The sequence below is a fragment of the Cydia strobilella genome, chromosome 7, assembly GCF_947568885.1.
Source record: "Cydia strobilella chromosome 7, ilCydStro3.1, whole genome shotgun sequence".
NCBI lineage: Eukaryota > Metazoa > Arthropoda > Insecta > Lepidoptera > Tortricidae > Cydia > Cydia strobilella.
Window position 1 is genome coordinate 51,956 of NC_086047.1, and position 18,362 is coordinate 70,317.

The 18,362-nt window shown below is 41.0% G+C and overlaps 1 protein-coding gene across 1 annotated transcript in view; it reads right to left on the reverse strand.

Moving 5' to 3' along the window:
• LOC134742756 (uncharacterized) overlaps positions 1-18,362 on the reverse strand; it is a 45,875-nt gene that overhangs the window by 24,176 nt on the left and 3,337 nt on the right. The window contains 5 exon segments of the mRNA XM_063675944.1: positions 343-883; positions 13,484-14,055; positions 14,185-14,370; positions 15,642-15,830; positions 16,131-16,280. Of these exon segments, the coding sequence (XP_063532014.1) occupies positions 343-883; positions 13,484-14,055; positions 14,185-14,370; positions 15,642-15,830; positions 16,131-16,280 (1,638 nt within the window).

An 18,362-nucleotide genomic window follows, 5' to 3' on the forward strand; every position in this document is an offset into this window, starting at 1 on the left:
TTTCTTTTAATTCTGTTAAGCCGCTGTTATCCGTATTCCGCATTTCTTTAAGGCATTTTTTTTAAATTCTAATCGCCCCTAATTGTCAGGCGAAACTAATATTCGGCATTAAATTTAGGTAACTATCACCCGTTGAAACAGCCATTATCGTCCATAATCTCCATCTCATTAATCCATTTCTTTCCTTCTACAGCTAAATTTATACGCCGATATCTTTCGCACGTACACCAGTTCACGCCAGTGCGGAAAGCGGACCGTAAAAAAATATTTGTTTTGGTTGTTAATTTTTTTAAATTACAAATTATACGTGTTGTGCAGAAATAAGTGTTTTTACTGCAATACCTGCTGCGTCAGCGGGCCGGGCGGCTCGGCGTGGAAGTCGTAGGCGGGCGTGGAGTGGCTCTTGTCGAGCTTGCCGCGCGGGCGCTCCTCGCGCCGGGGCGGGTCCGGGTCGGGGGCGGGGGCGGGGGCGGGGCCCGGGGCGGGGGCGCCGGGACCGGGACCGGGGCACGTCAGCGGACGCGCCCGCGGGGACAGCTCCAAGCCCGTGCTGCACGACACCGCCTTGTCCCGCCGGTAGTGCAGGTCGACGCGCGCCTGCTGCAGCGAGCACCACAGCTGGTCGAGGCCGCGCCGAGGCCGAGGGGCGGTGGGGGAGCCGCCGCAGACGGAGTGGCGCCGCGCGGCGAGCGCGCGCGGGGGCGGCGGGTACATCCTGCGGTCCAGCGGGAGCGTGGGCGACGCGGGCTCGTCGGAGGAGGAGTCGTCGGGCGCCGGCGCGGGCGCGGGCGAGGGCGCATGCGCATGCGCGGACGCGGACGCGGGCGCGGGCGGCGCCAGGCGGACCCCGGGCTCCGGCTCCAGGCGGCCGGCGCACACTTTCCTGCTCACAATATCACCATTATTTAGTCTGTTGCCCTGAAAACCAGCGTCGGGACACCATGTCACGTCACAAGCTGTGTGCCATTCTTTTTTTGGTGTATTATTTACTTTAGTTGTAATAAGTTTTTTTTCTACTCGTCGAGTATAATCTGTGTATTACGACTTCATATGGAACTCTACAACCTTACTCTTTTCAACTTTGGATAGTCTATGGCACTTCCGACTTAAGCATAAGAATTTTATCGATACAGTTTAGTCAATTATAAAAATTTTGAAAATAGACCTGTACCAATAACTTCTGAGGTTATAAGAATATTAATGTTGCTTATTTTTTATATATAGTTTCCAGACCATATACTAAACCTAAAAATAATATTTTGTGTCATCCTAGGTATTTGCTTAGGTAGAAATTTAGGTATTTCTATTTTCAATCAGCATTCTGTAAAAAAAATATTAGAGACGAAATTCTTTGTTTCCCTGTAAAGGCAAAGTGGCTTCCGACGTACACACGCATTTTGTGTCATTTTCATCCACGGGTATAATGGCATTTAATAAATACCTAATATTGATCCTAAAACGCCTAAAAAAATATTAGAGTCGGTAAGTGAAGTGTTGTACTTTACAGAACATTGTTATATGTTATTCAAACAAATCTGTGTCAAATTCATCCACCGCTTTTATTTAAAAAAAATTTTTTTCTAATTAACACCCTGTATCTGCCACAAAAAAAAATTCATATTATTAAGTTTACGTCTACAATATTATAATACCACATTGAGACATCATTCATAATTTGGGTCATTTTGATCCACGGTTTTTTTACTATCTGGCAAAATAAAACTCAATTGAGCAAGAAGGGCGTGCGCGGGGAAGGGTACCTACGCGGGTGGGGTGCTTATTATACTTGCCGCAATATCAGCTTGCGACTGAGATCTTAATACTATCTCCTTTACCCTTGTTAAGACCAACCAAGAGTGAAAGAGATGGCATTATGGGCTGTCACTGCCACTTAGTTTTGCGATACAGTGTATTTATTTCATTCGGAGGCATAATTACATTGTCTTATCAATCTTACCGTAGTAGGTATATAAATATAATTAAAAATAAACTGTAGGCTGCACTCCTCATACTGACCAACATTTGTGACGTTCCTAATCAAAAGGTACCACTTTCTCTGACAGGTTATTTGTATAAAGATATAATCAAATTTCGTCTTTATGGTAAACAACAAAGTGGTACCTACCTTTTGATTGAGAATGTCACATCAGCGACTTAAAAATTACTTTTGTTTCGATTTTTAGTAGACTTTTTAAGTTTATTTTAAGACGCAATTTATTGTGATTTTCGTTATGTTTAAGCGTGGCAAGCAACATTAATTACAATAATGATGATGTTCATTAAATACAATATTTTTCATACTATACTGAACTGTCACCCTATACATGAGAATGAACAGCGCCCTCTTGACAATGATCATATATTACTGGTCAGGCTTTAATATGTGTCATAATTTAGTAAAGTCCCCTTTGTGGATTCTAAGTTTCCGAGTTACAGCAGTTTAGTGAAAGCGTTTTTTTTTAAATATAAATTAAGGGTTGAATAAAGAGGAAAGAAAATTTGATTATTTTTGCGCTACGACGCACGGTTTAGGAGATACAGCCCTATAAAGTTTTTTTTATTGTTTTTTTTCTTTTTTTCTTTTTTACATTGTGTTTTTTGTATATTACTTTGGGGTTTCATAAAGGGGAACGAAAATTTAATTATTTTTGCGCTATGACGCATGGTTTAGGAGATAAAGCCCTATAAAAAAAAATCTCTTTTTTTGCGTTTTTTTTTGTATAAATTAATGGTTACATAAAGGGGACCGAAAAGTTGATTATTTTTGCGCTACGACGCACGGTTTAGGAGATACAGCCCTAAAATTATTTTTTTCTCTTTTTCTTTTTTGCGTTTTTAAATCTTAATTAGGGGCTTCTTAATGGGGAACGGATATTGATTATTTTTGCGCTACGATGCACGGTTTAGGAGATACAGCCTTATAAAGTTTTTTTGTTATTATTTTTTTCTTTTTTTTTCTTGTGTTTTTGTATATTATTTTGGGGCTTCATAAAGGGGAACGAAAATTTTATTATTTTTGCGCTACGACGCATGGTTTAGGAGATACAGCCCTATAAAGATTTTTTTTTTTTTAATTTTGCGTTTTTTTTAAATATAAATTATGGGTTACATAAAGGGGAACGAAAATTTTATTGTTTTTGCGGTACCACGCACGGTTTAGGAGATACAGCTCTATAAAGTTTTTTTCCTGTTTTTTTGTTTTGTTTTTGTTTTAAGTATTAATTACGGGTTGCATAAAGGGGAACGAAAATTTTATTATTTTTGCGCTACGACGCATGGTTTAGGAGATACAGCCCTATAAAGATTTTTTTAAAATTTTGCGTTTTTTTTAAATATAAATTATGGGTTGCATAAAGGGGAACGAAAATTTTATTGTTTTTGCGGTACCACGCACGGTTTAGGAGATACAGCTCTATAAAGTTTTTTTTCCTGGTTTTTTTTGTTTTTTTTTTTTAAGTATTAATTACGGGTTTCTTAAAGGGGTTTTTTTTAATTATTTTTGCGCTACGACGCATGGTTTAAGAGATACAGCCCTATAATGTTTTTTTTTAAATATAAATTATGGGTTGCATAAAGGGGAACGAAAATTTTATTATTTTTGCGCCACCACGCACGGTTTAGGAGATATTATATCTATATATATATAACTATAATAGCTCTATAAAGTTTTTTTCCTGTTTTTTTATAAGTTTTAATTAAGGGTTTCTTAAGGGGAACGAAAATTTGATTATTTTTGTGCTACGATGCACGGTTTAGGAGATGCAGCCCTATAAAGATTTTTTTGTTGTTTTTTTTTTCATTGTGTTTTTTGTATATTACTTTGGGATTCCGTATAGGGGAACGAAAATTTTGTTATTTTTGCGCTACCACGCACGGTTTAGGAGATATAGCTCTATAAAGATTTTTTCCTGTTTTTTTTTTTGTTTTTTTTTAAGTATTAATTAAGGGTTTCTTAAAGGGGAACGAAAAATTAATTATTTTTGCGCTACGATGCACGATTTACAAGATGCAGCCCTATAAAGATTTTTTTTTTCATTTTTTTTTTCATTGTGTTTTTTGTATATTAGTTTGGGGTTCCACAAAGGGGAACGAAAATTTGATTATTTTTGCGCTACGACGGTTTAGGAGATACAGCCCTATAAAGTTTTTTTCATTTTTTTTCATTGTGTTTTTTGTATATTACTTTGGGGTTCCGTAAAGGGGAACGAAAATTTTATTATTTTTGCGCTACGACGCACGGTTTAGGAGATACCACGAATTAATAAACTAGTGGATGTGAAATGACTCCTATTTAGTATGAAAACCAGTGTCGCTAAACTCACACATTCATAGCCACGTTAAAATACGTCACACTCTTACAAAATTGCTCTGATTCGTAGCAACTTTCCATACCAAAAAGTAATTACCGGTGGACATTTCTCGAACGAATATCAACTGTAGGCTACATGAGTGACTGTTTAAATTATAATGTCAAAGCTATATGACATACGACTCTTTCATTATCTCATTCATCTCACAAAAGCTCGCTCAACGTTCACCTAATACAACTACTCAACACCAGATGGCGTTATTTTATATAATTTTAAAATCACTTACTTAACAGGCGAGAAAAGGGCTAAAAAACCAGTATAAGTAAGGTCTAATTACGCATGGTTTGTTACGGATCTCACGGTCACGTTACACTGGTGTTTTCGAGACCTCTACACGCCTGCGAGTAGCTAACCGTTGGAACTTCTTTCCATTCGACGATATAGGGAGGGGACAGTGTAATCGGAGTGTTTTATCGATATTTGTGTGTTCAGTTAGGTATTGATATTTCATTACCGTATGTTTTAACACATTTAGATGATACTTTATTTATGACTATAATATAGGTAGTGATAATCGTGATTGTATGAAAAATAATATGTAGTACAGTACAACAAATATCTAACTAGAAATTTGTTTCTTATTAATTGACCAACTAGGTTGTTAATGTGAACATTAAATATATCTTAAAGTCAAACAGATAAAATCATAGTTCTTTAAAGGTTTATTAACTCGGTATTGCTGTTATTTTGTGATCACAAATCTGCAATTACTTACATACAGGGACCGGCCCGCTATCCCTTATCGGGGTTTTATAAGGGTATTGCATAAGGCTTAACTCACCATACCCTTTGCCAGACGAAACCCTTTGTTTTGCTTTTAAAAACCCTTATATAAAACTACCACATTTGAGTAATCGGTAGCCCAATACCCTTACAAAACCCTTATCATCCGCTCACCAACACCTTGCATATTGCTTATAAGGGTTAGCCTTATAAAGGGCTTCCATTTTAGTATATAAGCGTACTAATTTAAGTCGTCTACCTTGTTCATAAAGCACACATTACTTCGAATCCGAGCGATCGTCGGCGGCGAAGGCGGCGTTCTTTGACTAGGCACGTATTTTCTTTCCTTTTCATACACTACCGTAGATATATACTAATCCTGTCTCTTTCACGCAAAGGGAAACCTTTATAAAAAGCGCTTAAAGATAAGGGTAACCCTTATTAAGGGCTAGCCTTATTTTTGGTTAGCTTTTCGGTAAGGGTTAGTCAAAGGTAAGGGTATGAATGGGCTTGCAGTTCAAAAGGGACAGTCTTTCAATGTGTTAGCCGTGTTTAAGTGTCGCCCATTGAAAGGGTTTTATCGCGGAAAGGGTTGTCCGGTCCCTGCTTACATAGGTAAGTATTCGTCTTTAACAATATATTTACTTGTAGCAGCATTTAAGGCCAATCTAGACGGGACAACCTGATTAAATTGTCAAATTAATTGTATGGTGTGAAAGCATACATGAAACTGGCTCATCGATCCCACTTGATTTGATTGTAAGATTGTGACCTATCAAATCAGGAAGGGGTCTGGCCGCGGAGCTCCAGCATGCCAGGCGCGCGCTCCAGGCAAACGAGCTCAGGATACCGCGGGTCAACCAGAGGTCCCACATTAAGATCCCCACAGTCGAGCGCAGGCCTGCCATTCTGCCTTTTGTCAGGGGGGTCACGGACAGGATCAGCCACATCTTGAAGCGTGCTTCTATAAAAACATATTTCAAGCCAATGAAGAAGATGTCACAATTCCTGAGGCCTGTAAAATGCAATACCCCTCTACAGACTGCAGGAGTGTACAGGCTGGACTGTGAGTGTGGCCTATCATATGTCGGGCAGACGAAACGGAGCATTTCCACTCGGGTGAAGGAACACATAGCTGATGTCAAGCACCGTCGACCTAGGTCTGCTGTCTGTGAGCATGTCATGGATAAAGCCAATCACTCAATCAAGTTTGATAAGCCTCTGGTTCTTGCCAAGGAGAAGCGTTACATACCCAGAATGCTGCGCGAGGCCATTGAGATTAAGAAATATCCAAACTTTAATAGGGAAGATGGCTTTTCTCTACCACCAGCTTGGGATCCTGTAGTCCACCTGATAAAGGAGCAAGCGAGACATAGACTGTGAGACCGTAGTGTTGGATGATGCTGGACATTCTGATGTTTTGAAAAGATGTGTCCCGCCGAGTTTGTTGCCGGTCCCATATTGGGATACCCTCCTACAATTTAGGAGGGAATTAAATCTTCTCGGGTCCGTGGTGTAGGGTTGGAGCCGGCATAGTTTATTTTTATCGCGTATATATATATATCTTTACTTGAAAAATAATTATAGTGTATAACTAGCCTTATGAACCGATTTTGCATGTACAACCAGCCTTAAAGTTTGTAGTCTATGATTGTTCATTATTTTAGTATGTGGGTATTTTTGCATTTTGTAATTTTTCCTCAGTCACCCGTTGACCACGAACGCTGTAAAGAGTTCGAAACGTCGGGATGTATTATAAATTCAATATACGCGATATAATCCGTTTTCATAGTTTTATTTCATGAGTAACTATCGCGGTAACCGAAGACAATATTATAAATTAATGGTTACATAAACGGGACCGAAACGTTTATTTTTGCGCTACGACGCACGGTTTAGGAGATACAGCCCTATAAAGATTTTTTTCTCTTTTTTTCTTTTTTGCGTTTTTAAATCTTAATTAGGGGCTTCTTAAAGGGGAGCGAAAATTTGATTATTTTTGCGCTACGATGCACGATTTAGGAGATACAGCTAATACAGCCCTATAAAGATTTTGTTTCTTTTTTTCATTGTATTTTTCATGTATTACTTTTGGGTTACATAAAGGGGAACGTAAATTTTATTATTTTTGCGCTACGACGCATGGTTTAGGAGATACAGTCCTATATTTTTTTTTATAATGCATGTGCTCGAAAAGTGCGTTTCCTACGGAGCCATATCGTGCGGAAAGTACTGCTTTTCCGCACTAGTGCTTTTTGTTTTCAATTTTTTTTTACAGTACATAAGGTGCTACTTTCTCGCACTAGGGCGGAAAAGAGCACTTACCGTGCATATGTCGAAAGTTGAAAGGGCCATATGTACTGTAAAACGTACGATACACGTGCGAATAGGTAATTCGCAACTCGTGTCAATTTAAAACACTCCTTTTAATAATTAAACTTATTTCCCATGATATGTTTTTTTATTTACTCGCACAATGCATAGTAAAACATTGTATGATACACGTGCGTAAAGATGATTTCCGCACTTGTTGCATAAATAGCAATTTTTTTTATCAAAGAATGAAATAAAGTCACGGTATTAATAACCAAATTTTACTTTAGTGGTACCTTTTCCCTATCACTGTCACAAATGTATGTGGCGTTCACGTAAACGCGATATTTTTAAGATTTCCCTGCGCAATGTTGCCAGCTCGCTCGCAAATCAAACATGTACTTACAGTTCTTTTGCATAATGGTGACATTGTACAATATCTATAAGTTTTAAATAGGTAAAAGATAATTCGACGCATTCTTTGCTTGCTTGCTGCTTGTTATTGTGTTGTTTGCGTAACTTCTTTGAATAAGTTGCGTTAATTTGGCGCACAGGCGAAGTAAACATGCGTTGCGTACGGCAAGGTCACGCCGCGGCCCCACCCTGCACGGCCTCCGTTGCCCATTCAGACCGCCCGCTAGCTTCGTTTGAACGCAAATAATATTTTTGTAATATTTGTTTATGCAGTGGATGCAAGTGACACAAATTCATACATCTTATTTATCCCGCATTTCAAATTAATAAGATGTAAACTCTAATATCTTTAATATTCTTTTGTAACGGTGACAGCCTGTTACAACAAAATCATCAAATATCTTATGAAGCTATGCCTTAATAAGACACAAAATCATTTAATAGACCTATTTAAACGATTAAATTCGACCTAAGTAATTTTTTTTAACTCTATTTTTTTTTTTGTGTCATTTAGAATATTATGACATAGTATCAGATTGCAGTGGACGTAATTGACACAAACTATGTTTTCACACTAAAAACACTATCCTAAATGCAACACAGTTACATGTTTTCTCTCGAATATTTTTTTCTCCAAAATAATTCAAAATAAAAAATAATTACCACAAAATAACAAATTACTAGAAAAGCAAATTATATATATGACACAAAACAAAATGTAAGATTTACATCTTAACAAAGTATTCATAAGCGAAAACAGAATTGACTTTAATATTTTTATAACCTAGGGGTCAAAATATAGCCAGCGGTACAGGCCTAAAATAGAACTTCATACATTTCAGTAAAATATTTCTTGTTTAATAGTCATACTTGTTATGAACAAAATGCTGCACTTCATGATAAAAGCAAGCCGCTTTGCACAGTGATAGTAGGGACCAAACTGAGCGATTTGACCCGCAGCAGCGGCAGTTTCACCCCTTAGGAACAGAGATGGCGCCACTTCTTTAAAAAATATTTCAAAAAATTCTACAAGCTAAATTAATGAACCGATTTAAATGTTTAATATCTCAAATGAAAGCGCATTATATACATTACTTTAAAAAAAATACTCAAAAAATATATACTCAATACTTTTGATAAAAACGGGAATTTTAAGTTTGTTTTTTTACTCGATTGATAGTTTTTACTTGATTTCTCAAAAAAATTGTATGGAATATGAATAGTTTAATGCATGTATACATTACTGAATAAATAACAAGTATTATAGAAAAAACCCGACACCGATATCTCTCATACTTCTCGAAATATGAAAGTTTGAATGTGAGTGTAAATTTCTTCAAGATATATTCCAAATAATTCTACAAGCTAAACTATTCGACCGATTTTAATGTTTAATATCTCAAATAAAAGCTCATTATATATACTACTTATAAAAAAATATTCAAAAAACATATACTGAATACTTTTGGCAAAAAACGGCATCTTAAGTTTTTTTTCTTACTCGATTGATAGTTTTTACTTGATCTCATAAAAAAATATTATGGAACATGAATAGTTTAATAAATATATATATAGTACTGAGTATATAAAAGTATTACAAATAAACCCGACACCGATACCTTTCATTCTTCACGAAATATTTAAGTTCAATTATGCACGTTCTTACAAATAAATTCTTTAAAAGAAATCTTCAACCGCAGTAAGTGCACTGATTTTAATATGAAATGTGTCAGATGAAAAGAAATCACCCAATTTATTTTAATAAATAAAAAATTAATAAATAATACTGAATAAAGTTTTTTCCTGGTGCTGAATTACAAAAAAATATAACAAATCTAAAATTAGGAATTATTTTTATTTAAAGTGACTACATTTGTAAACAAAAAACTTAAATGTCCTCTTCGGGTTCACCGGTAGATGTAGAACTGAAAAAAAAAGTCGTTTTGAGAAGTACTCGTACCATTTCAATACTACAAAATCACCGATCATACATGAACTGGTTGCTGTAGATTACTGTTGGATAATTTTTGTGCCTGAAGATTTACTGTTGAATTATTTTTGTGCCTAGTTGATTACCATTAAACCTATAATTTTGTGCCAGACCTATAATCAGTGGTCAGCATGCAAAATAACTCTGGATTGAAAATTACATTAACTTACTTTTGATTTGTACAGGCACCTTTGCATGATTTACACTGGGCTGTGCATGCTAAGCTGACGCGACGACACTCACAACGCATAGTTTCGCAGCCAGATTTGCAGCCACAATGGTCCAAGAGGCTTAATTGAAACCAAATCGCTGAAACTGCCGACCATTCCGGAGTCCAACTCTCTTTTTCCTCAGTCCATCCCCAAGAAGATGGATATGGTATGGAAACTTCTGGTTTCATAGCGTTTCCCCAAATATGGCCCGCTTGGTAAGCCGCTCGAAGTGCATGTTTATAGAGAGCAGCTGATGTAGGTGGCAGGCTTGTCACAAGCTTGTTTTTTGAAGCAAACAAATATTTGTGAACTTCATTTACGTTTATGTGTTCCGTTTGGCCAAACAATAAGACAAATCTAGGGTTACTTTATACTAAAATTAAAATATGTAGTTACACACCTGACAACTGACAAAATCAAAAACTTAAAAGTTGACATACTCCTATTTTCCCGTCTTTTTATAGTGGCCAGAGAAAGGCAGCTTGATCTGAACGAATTCTTCCAGTACGAAAACCAAATTTGTCCACCTTCGTTGTCAGTCAATGGAGGGCGTCGTTCAGGGAACAAATCTGATTTGGCCGAGAAATTAGAACCTGCCAACCCTGCCACCTACATCAGCTGCTCTCTATAAACATGCACTTCGAGCAGCTTACCAAGAGGGCCATATATGGGGAAACGCTGTGAAACCAGAAGTTTCCATACCATGTACATCTTTTTGGGGATGGACTGAGGAAAAAGAGAGTTGGATTCCGGAATGGTCGGCAGTTTCAGCGATTTGGTTTCAATTAAGCCTCTTGGACCATTGTGGCTGCAAATCTGGCTGCGAAACTATGCATTGTGGGTGTCGTCGCGTCAGCTGGCCATGCACAGCCCAGTGTAAATCATGCAAATGTGGCTGTACAAATCAAAAGTAAGTTAATGTAATTTTCATTCCAGGGTTATTTTGCATGCTGACCACTAATTATAGGTCTGGCACAAAATTATAGGTTTAATGGTTATCAACTAGGCACAAAAATAATTCAACAGTAATCTACAGCAACCAGTTCATGTATGATCAGTGATTTTGTAGTATTGGAATGGTACGAGTACTTAACAAAACGACTTTTCTTTTTCAGTTTTACATCTACCGGTGAACCATATAATTTGACATCACCTAATAATAATTAGTTGCCCGTTTATTTTTGTATTTAATACACTGACAATTATCTGATTCAATTCGGCTTATATGTATAGAAACTTTACTACTAAATTGACCTACTTTTATATTATACACATAGATTTAAGATTAGATCCTAAGTATGCATGTAATATTGCTATGCTGCCCCCACGGGGTCCATGTGGAACTACCAAGAATTTGTAATACCTATAAAACCATGGTTGCAATAAATAAATATGAAATATGAACCCAAAGAGGACATTTAAGTTTTTTGTTTACAAATGTAGTCACTTTAAATAAAAATAATTCCTAATTTTAGATTTGTTATATTTTTTTGTAATTCACCACCAGGAAAAAACTTTATTCAGTTTTTATTTATATTTTTTTATTTATTAAAATAAATTGGGTGATTTCTTTTCATATGAAACATTTCATATTAAAATCAGTGCACTTACTGCGATTGAAGATTTCTTTTAAAGGATTTATTTGTAAGAACGTGCATAATTGAACTTAAATATTTCGTGAAGAATGAAAGGTATCGGTGTCGGGTTTTTTTGTAATACTTTTATATACTCAGTACTATATATATATTTATTAAACTATTCATGTTCCATAATAATTTTTTTAAGAAATCAAGTAAAAACTATCAATCGAGTAAAAAAAAAAACTTAAGATGCCGTTTTTTGCCAAAAGGGTTCAGTATATGTTTTATGAGTATTTTTCTTTAAGTAATGTATATAATGAGCTTTTATTTGAGATATTAAACATTGAAATCAGTCAAATAGTTAAACTTGTAGAATTTTTTGAAATATATTTTGAAGAAATTTACACTCACATTAAAACTTTTATATTTCGTGAAGTATGAGAGATATCGGTGTCGGGTTCTTTTTATAATACTTGTTATTTATTCAGTAATATATACATGTATTAAGCTATTCGTGTTCCATACATTTTTTTTGAGAAACCAACTAAAAACTATCAATCGAGTAAAAAAAAAAACTTAAGATGCCGTTTTTTGTCAAAAATAATCAGTATATATTTTTTGAGTATTTTTTTAAAAGTAATGTATATAATGAGCTTTCATTTGAGATATTAAACATTTAAATCGGTTCATTGGTTTAGCTTGTAGAATTTTTTGAAATATTTTTTAAAGAAGTGGCGCCATCTCTGTTCCTAAGGGGTGAAACTTGCGCTGCTGCGGGTCAAATCACTCAGTTTGGTCCCTACTAGCACTGTGCAAAGCGGCTTGCTTTTATCATGAAGTGCAGCATCCGGGCAAAAAATGGCCATAACAAGTATGACTATAAGGAGACTCGATTTAATGCAAATTAGCCTACTTAAACACGCTGCTGCGTCGCATCTGCTTTGTGATTGGTTGGCCAACAATTGCTTCATAAGTCATAAACGCGCATGTGACACCCTTCATATAGCAACATCCATATCCTACGAAAACCGCTTAGCGTTGCTTGTTAGTCTCCATAGGCTACGGTGGCCAAAATCGAGAAAAAAAACTGTCTTAAAATTGAATTTAGCCCGGAGCAGGTACCAGGGCCTCATGAGTTACGAGGAGGTGTCGCTGACCAACCCGCCGGGGGCGCCGGGCCGGCGGCCGGCGCGCGTACGAGTATAAAGGTATCGCGGGCTGCGGCAGCTCGCGTATCTTAGCTGTATACTTTTGGTTTGTTTACCTAAGTATATGATTCTACTAGTTGAAAGTATTATTTTTTTGTCTCGTAGAAAAAGTATTGTATACAATAGTGATATAATCAAGCTTTTCAATCTCGTACCTTAACTTAAGCAACTCAGCAAGCTTCGTTGCTTAAACACGGTACTCGACTGAAAAGCTCTCTATTATATCACGATTGTATAAAATACTAATACCTGTTAATGTGAAAATGTAAACTGTTTTAATATTTTCATTTTAGTTAGGCACAGATATGTCTGCGAATTGACGGTGCATTGAATTCTGGCCGATACATGTGTGTCGATCCCTGCCATATAGTGATAGTTGTGTTTACCAAAAAGCGAGGCCGAAGACTGAACTCCGCGTTAGCCGAAGGGGTAAAGTGCGTGCATATGGCACGTTATCGTGTTAGTGAGAGGCCGAGCTGCAGTCGGGCCAGCACATGATTGGCGCGACAGTATCTCGCGGCGAGATAGACTACCCGTCCCTCTTCTATTAACATAGTTAGAAAAAGACGGGTAGTCTATCTCGACGCGAGATACTATCGCGCCAATCATATGCTAGGCTTACAGGAGAGACAACGCGGTCCCATCTACTGCACACACACACACACACACGCACCTGTCCCTCCTCGTCTGCACGCACACACGGGCGCCGCGCCGCCGCAGCCGCAGCAGCAGCTCGCCGCCGCCCGTCGCCCGCTCCGCGCATGCGCTCTCCACGGCAGCTCCGCTCCAGCCCACCACGCACTGCACACACACACACCTGTCCCTCCTCGTCTGCACGCACACACGGGCGCCGCGCCGCCGCAGCCGCAGCAGCAGCTCGCCGCCGCCCGTCGCCCGCTCCGCGCATGCGCTCTCCACGGCAGCTCCGCTCCAGCCCACCACGCACTGCACACACACACACCTGTCCCTCCTCGTCTGCACGCACACACGGGCGCCGCGCCGCCGCAGCCGCAGCAGCAGCTCGCCGCCGCCCGTCGCCCGCTCCGCGCATGCGCTCTCCACGGCAGCTCCGCTCCAGCCCACCACGCACTGCACACACACACACCTGTCCCTCCTCGTCTGCACGCACACACGGGCGCCGCGCCGCCGCAGCCGCAGCAGCAGCTCGCCGCCGCCCGTCGCCCGCTCCGCGCATGCGCTCTCCACGGCAGCGCCGCTCCAGCCCACCACGCACTGTCCGCCCACCTGTCAACACGAATACTTAGGTATACATATAGTCTGGCAATCCTGTTTTGTCCATAGAAAAAGGCCGCAAATTTGAAAAGTAAGAAGTAAATCTAAACTGTAGGTAATACGAGACCAGCATATAATCACCTGTACGATCTCATCGCCCTCGTGGACGGCCCCCGAAGCGTGCGCCGGGGACCCGAAGCGGATGTTAGCCAGCTGCAGGTGCCCGCTCAGAGAAGGCAGCACGGAGAAGCCCAGCGGCTTGCCGGCCTGGCGCAGCGACACCGTCTCCAGCGTCGCCGGCGCCAGCACGAACGAGTCCGACACGTGCTGAAAACATTACATTTAGTAGTACGGCACGCCTATATCGTGCGCGGCGCGTCATCGTGATGTCAACCTTGTCGGATCAATCGAGTGCTGCTGTTAGTGCAGCATTATCGTCCATACTGTTCAGTAAACTGTAAACAGTACCTGCACGATGGTGTCGGCGGAGGCGGCGGCGGCGGCGGCGGCGCAGGCGACGGTGCGGGCGGGCTGCTCGGCGAAGCGGTCCCCATGGAGCCCGCAGTGGAGCACTATAGTACCTGCACGATGGTGTCGGCGGAGGCGGCGGCGGCGGCGGCGGCGCAGGCGACGGTGCGGGCGGGCTGCTCGGCGAAGCGGTCCCCATGGAGCCCGCAGTGGAGCACTATAGTACCTGCACGATGGTGTCGGCGGAGGCGGCGGCGGCGGCGGCGGCGCAGGCGACGGTGCGGGCGGGCTGCTCGGCGAAGCGGTCCCCATGGAGCCCGCAGTGGAGCACTATAGTACCTGCACGATGGTGTCGGCGGAGGCGGCGGCGGCGGCGGCGGCGCAGGCGACGGTGCGGGCGGGCTGCTCGGCGAAGCGGTCCCCATGGAGCCCGCAGTGGAGCACTATAGTACCTGCACGATGGTGTCGGCGGAGGCGGCGGCGGCGGCGGCGGCGCAGGCGACGGTGGGGGCGGGCTGCTCGGCGAAGCGGTCCCCATGGAGCCCGCAGTGGAGCACTATAGTACCTGCACGATGGTGTCGGCGGAGGCGGCGGCGGCGGCGGCGGCGCAGGCGACGGTGCGGGCGGGCTGCTCGGCGAAGCGGTCCCCATGGAGCCCGCAGTGGAGCACTATAGTACCTGCACGATGGTGTCGGCGGAGGCGGCGGCGGCGGCGGCGGCGCAGGCGACGGTGCGGGCGGGCTGCTCGGCGAAGCGGTCCCCATGGAGCCCGCAGTGGAGCACTATAGTACCTGCACGATGGTGTCGGCGGAGGCGGCGGCGGCGGCGGCGGCGCAGGCGACGGTGGGGGCGGGCTGCTCGGCGAAGCGGTCCCCATGGAGCCCGCAGTGGAGCACTATAGTACCTGCACGATGGTGTCGGCGGAGGCGGCGGCGGCGGCGGCGGCGCAGGCGACGGTGCGGGCGGGCTGCTCGGCGAAGCGGTCCCCATGGAGCCCGCAGTGGAGCACTATAGTACCTGCACGATGGTGTCGGCGGAGGCGGCGGCGGCGGCGGCGGCGCAGGCGACGGTGGGGGCGGGCTGCTCGGCGAAGCGGTCCCCATGGAGCCCGCAGTGGAGCACTATAGTACCTGCACGATGGTGTCGGCGGAGGCGGCGGCGGCGGCGGCGGCGCAGGCGACGGTGCGGGCGGGCTGCTCGGCGAAGCGGTCCCGCTGCGCGCACGTGGCCGCCTCGAGGCAGAGGCCGAGCAGGTGCGCCGCGCGGTCCCGCAGCATGCCGCCCGACATCGGGAAGCGGGCCAGCCAGCACACCAGCGCCTGCAGATATCGATTACATTTACTTTTTGATCAAAGCTACAAACGTCCCGCACCTCATAACTTTTGACAAAAAAGGCAAGAAGGCAACAATGTATGTATGTTCTAGAAAGAGGATGTACAGACAGCTGCCCCTGTGCGGGCTATGTCCATAAGGGCCCGAGTCTCGAGCCGCTCGCGGCCCCCGGACGGGGCCCGGGCGAGCCCGGTGGCCGGCACGGACACTCGCGGCGACATCTGCTGCACGCACTCGCGTGAGGTGTCGTGTTGCTGGCTACAGACATAATAGTGAAGCACTGGTACCTTGACAGCCGCCACTGCACGGGCCACATCCATGAGGGCCTGAGTCTCGAGCCGCTCGCAGCCCCCCGCCAGAGCCCGCGCGAGCCCGGTGGCCGCCACGGACACTCGCAGCGCCATCTGCTGCACGCACTCGCGTGAGGTCTCGTATTGCTGTCGAGATACATGATGTCACGAAAGCTATAACGAACTACTACCCCTTCTCTATAAATAACTATGATGATGAAGTGTAGGCATAGAATATTAGGTATTTATAGGATTCGAATAACATGTAATTAGATCATAAGGATCATATAGCTTAGCGGTACCATATACGGAGAGTCATGTAAGACGACTCTCCCCATATTAGGTTAGGAATGTAATCCATATACGGAAAGTAATGTAAGATGACTCTCTAACAACCATTTGACACCTTTCACGTGTAGACCTCCCAAGTAGTGTGATTCATAGTTAACCTAGATAATTTAGTATATAAAGGATTGTATATTTTAAATTAAGGCATTATATCTTCAGTATTCAACCGACAGTCTTGTGTTTTACTTCTGTCTTGGGTCCCATCCTTACATGGCGACCCTGCCAGGATTTAACCGACAAAAAAAAAAAATCTGAGGAAAACGTAAAAAATAATAATAATTGAAACGATAATTATGTAGTGTGTCTATGAACCAATAAGATAAATACGAGTAAAGCATAATTCAGCTGAAAGGTTGAGGAAACTGTAACGGACAAGTATCTTGATGAGTGAGTAGCCTGATCACCTACGAGCTGTTGAGATTCTTTTCTGCTTAAGTTTAAAAGACGTACGAATATTAACAGATAATAAAATTCCAGTAATAATGACATTGAATAAGATAAGGGCTAAAATAGCATAAAATTAATGATAAAAGAGAATAAATAATATATCGGAAATAAATGTAAAGAGATACATAAGAAAAGAATGCACATTGAGACTATAGTTAATAAAAATAAAATGAAAATGCCATTCGTTAGCTTCAGCCCGACGAGAGCTGGTGTACGAATAAGAGCATTTTAGCAAGGTACACAGGATACAAGGCAGGCATGGAAATCCTTGAACCCCTCACGATACGCTCCAGGTGGTATTCGGGAAGGTTCTTGGACACATGGAATGGATATTGAGTATAGAAAGTAATGAAGTGTCAAAAGAACTGCCTGAAAATACCCACTAATAGGGATAATAATGATAAACAAATAATATATATAATGTGTGCGCGCACTTATACTAATTCCTTGTATCCTTAATTTAATGAATCAAATATACGAAGAAATATGATAAGGTCGGCCGACCATGAAAATATTGTGCAGTGTACCTTTGCAGACGTCATCCAATATATGAATGAAAATAATGCACAATAAATGGGAAAAAAAAAACAACACAAGACCATATTCCCCAGGGCAAATGACGCGAGCCGCCTTTGTCAAAGGAATTGGTAACTTATGAAATAATGACGTCATAAATAGTGATAAATGTGCATTAACGTAGAAAGAATAGAGGGATAGGAAAAGCTGAATAAATCCGAAATGAATAAGAAACCAAGGTATTTAAAAAAAACTACGAGAAAAGTAAACCAAATAGGAAAGGCAATGATAATAATAATAAACGAAGTTCCATATTTAAAAAAAAATAAAATAATAAATAAATATTAAATTTTTGCTTCACATTCTTATTTCATCACTATTCACTGCTTGTACTTTACTTTTTAATTTTATTTTGTTGTAACAAATAAGTAATAAAACAATTAAAAAATAATAGCAATAACAAATAAATTTATAATAAGCGAAGAGTAAGAAATAACTTTCATCAAACTGTTGTGTAATTTATGTGATGTGGGACGTAAAGGAGAACTAATAGAAGAGGAGATTGGAATAATTAAGACAATAAATTAGAAATTAATTTGTTATTAAATATTATAGTATTAATAGTTTATTAAGTTAAGAGATTTATGTATACTTAATGTTTTATTTTACATTAATATGTTAAATTTTATTTTAGCATAATTATGAACCATACTTATTATAGTGGAAGACATATGAATATTATTTTTGTGTTATGGATAAATAATTATGAAAAAAAAAAATGTAAAAAAAAAGAAAAGAGTGTAAAAAAAGGATATAAAAACAATAATATAAAAATGTAAAAAAAAGAAAAAATATATTAAATAATATATTTTTCCTTTTCCAAAAGGAGGGAGATGAAGTGTAGGCATAGAATATTAG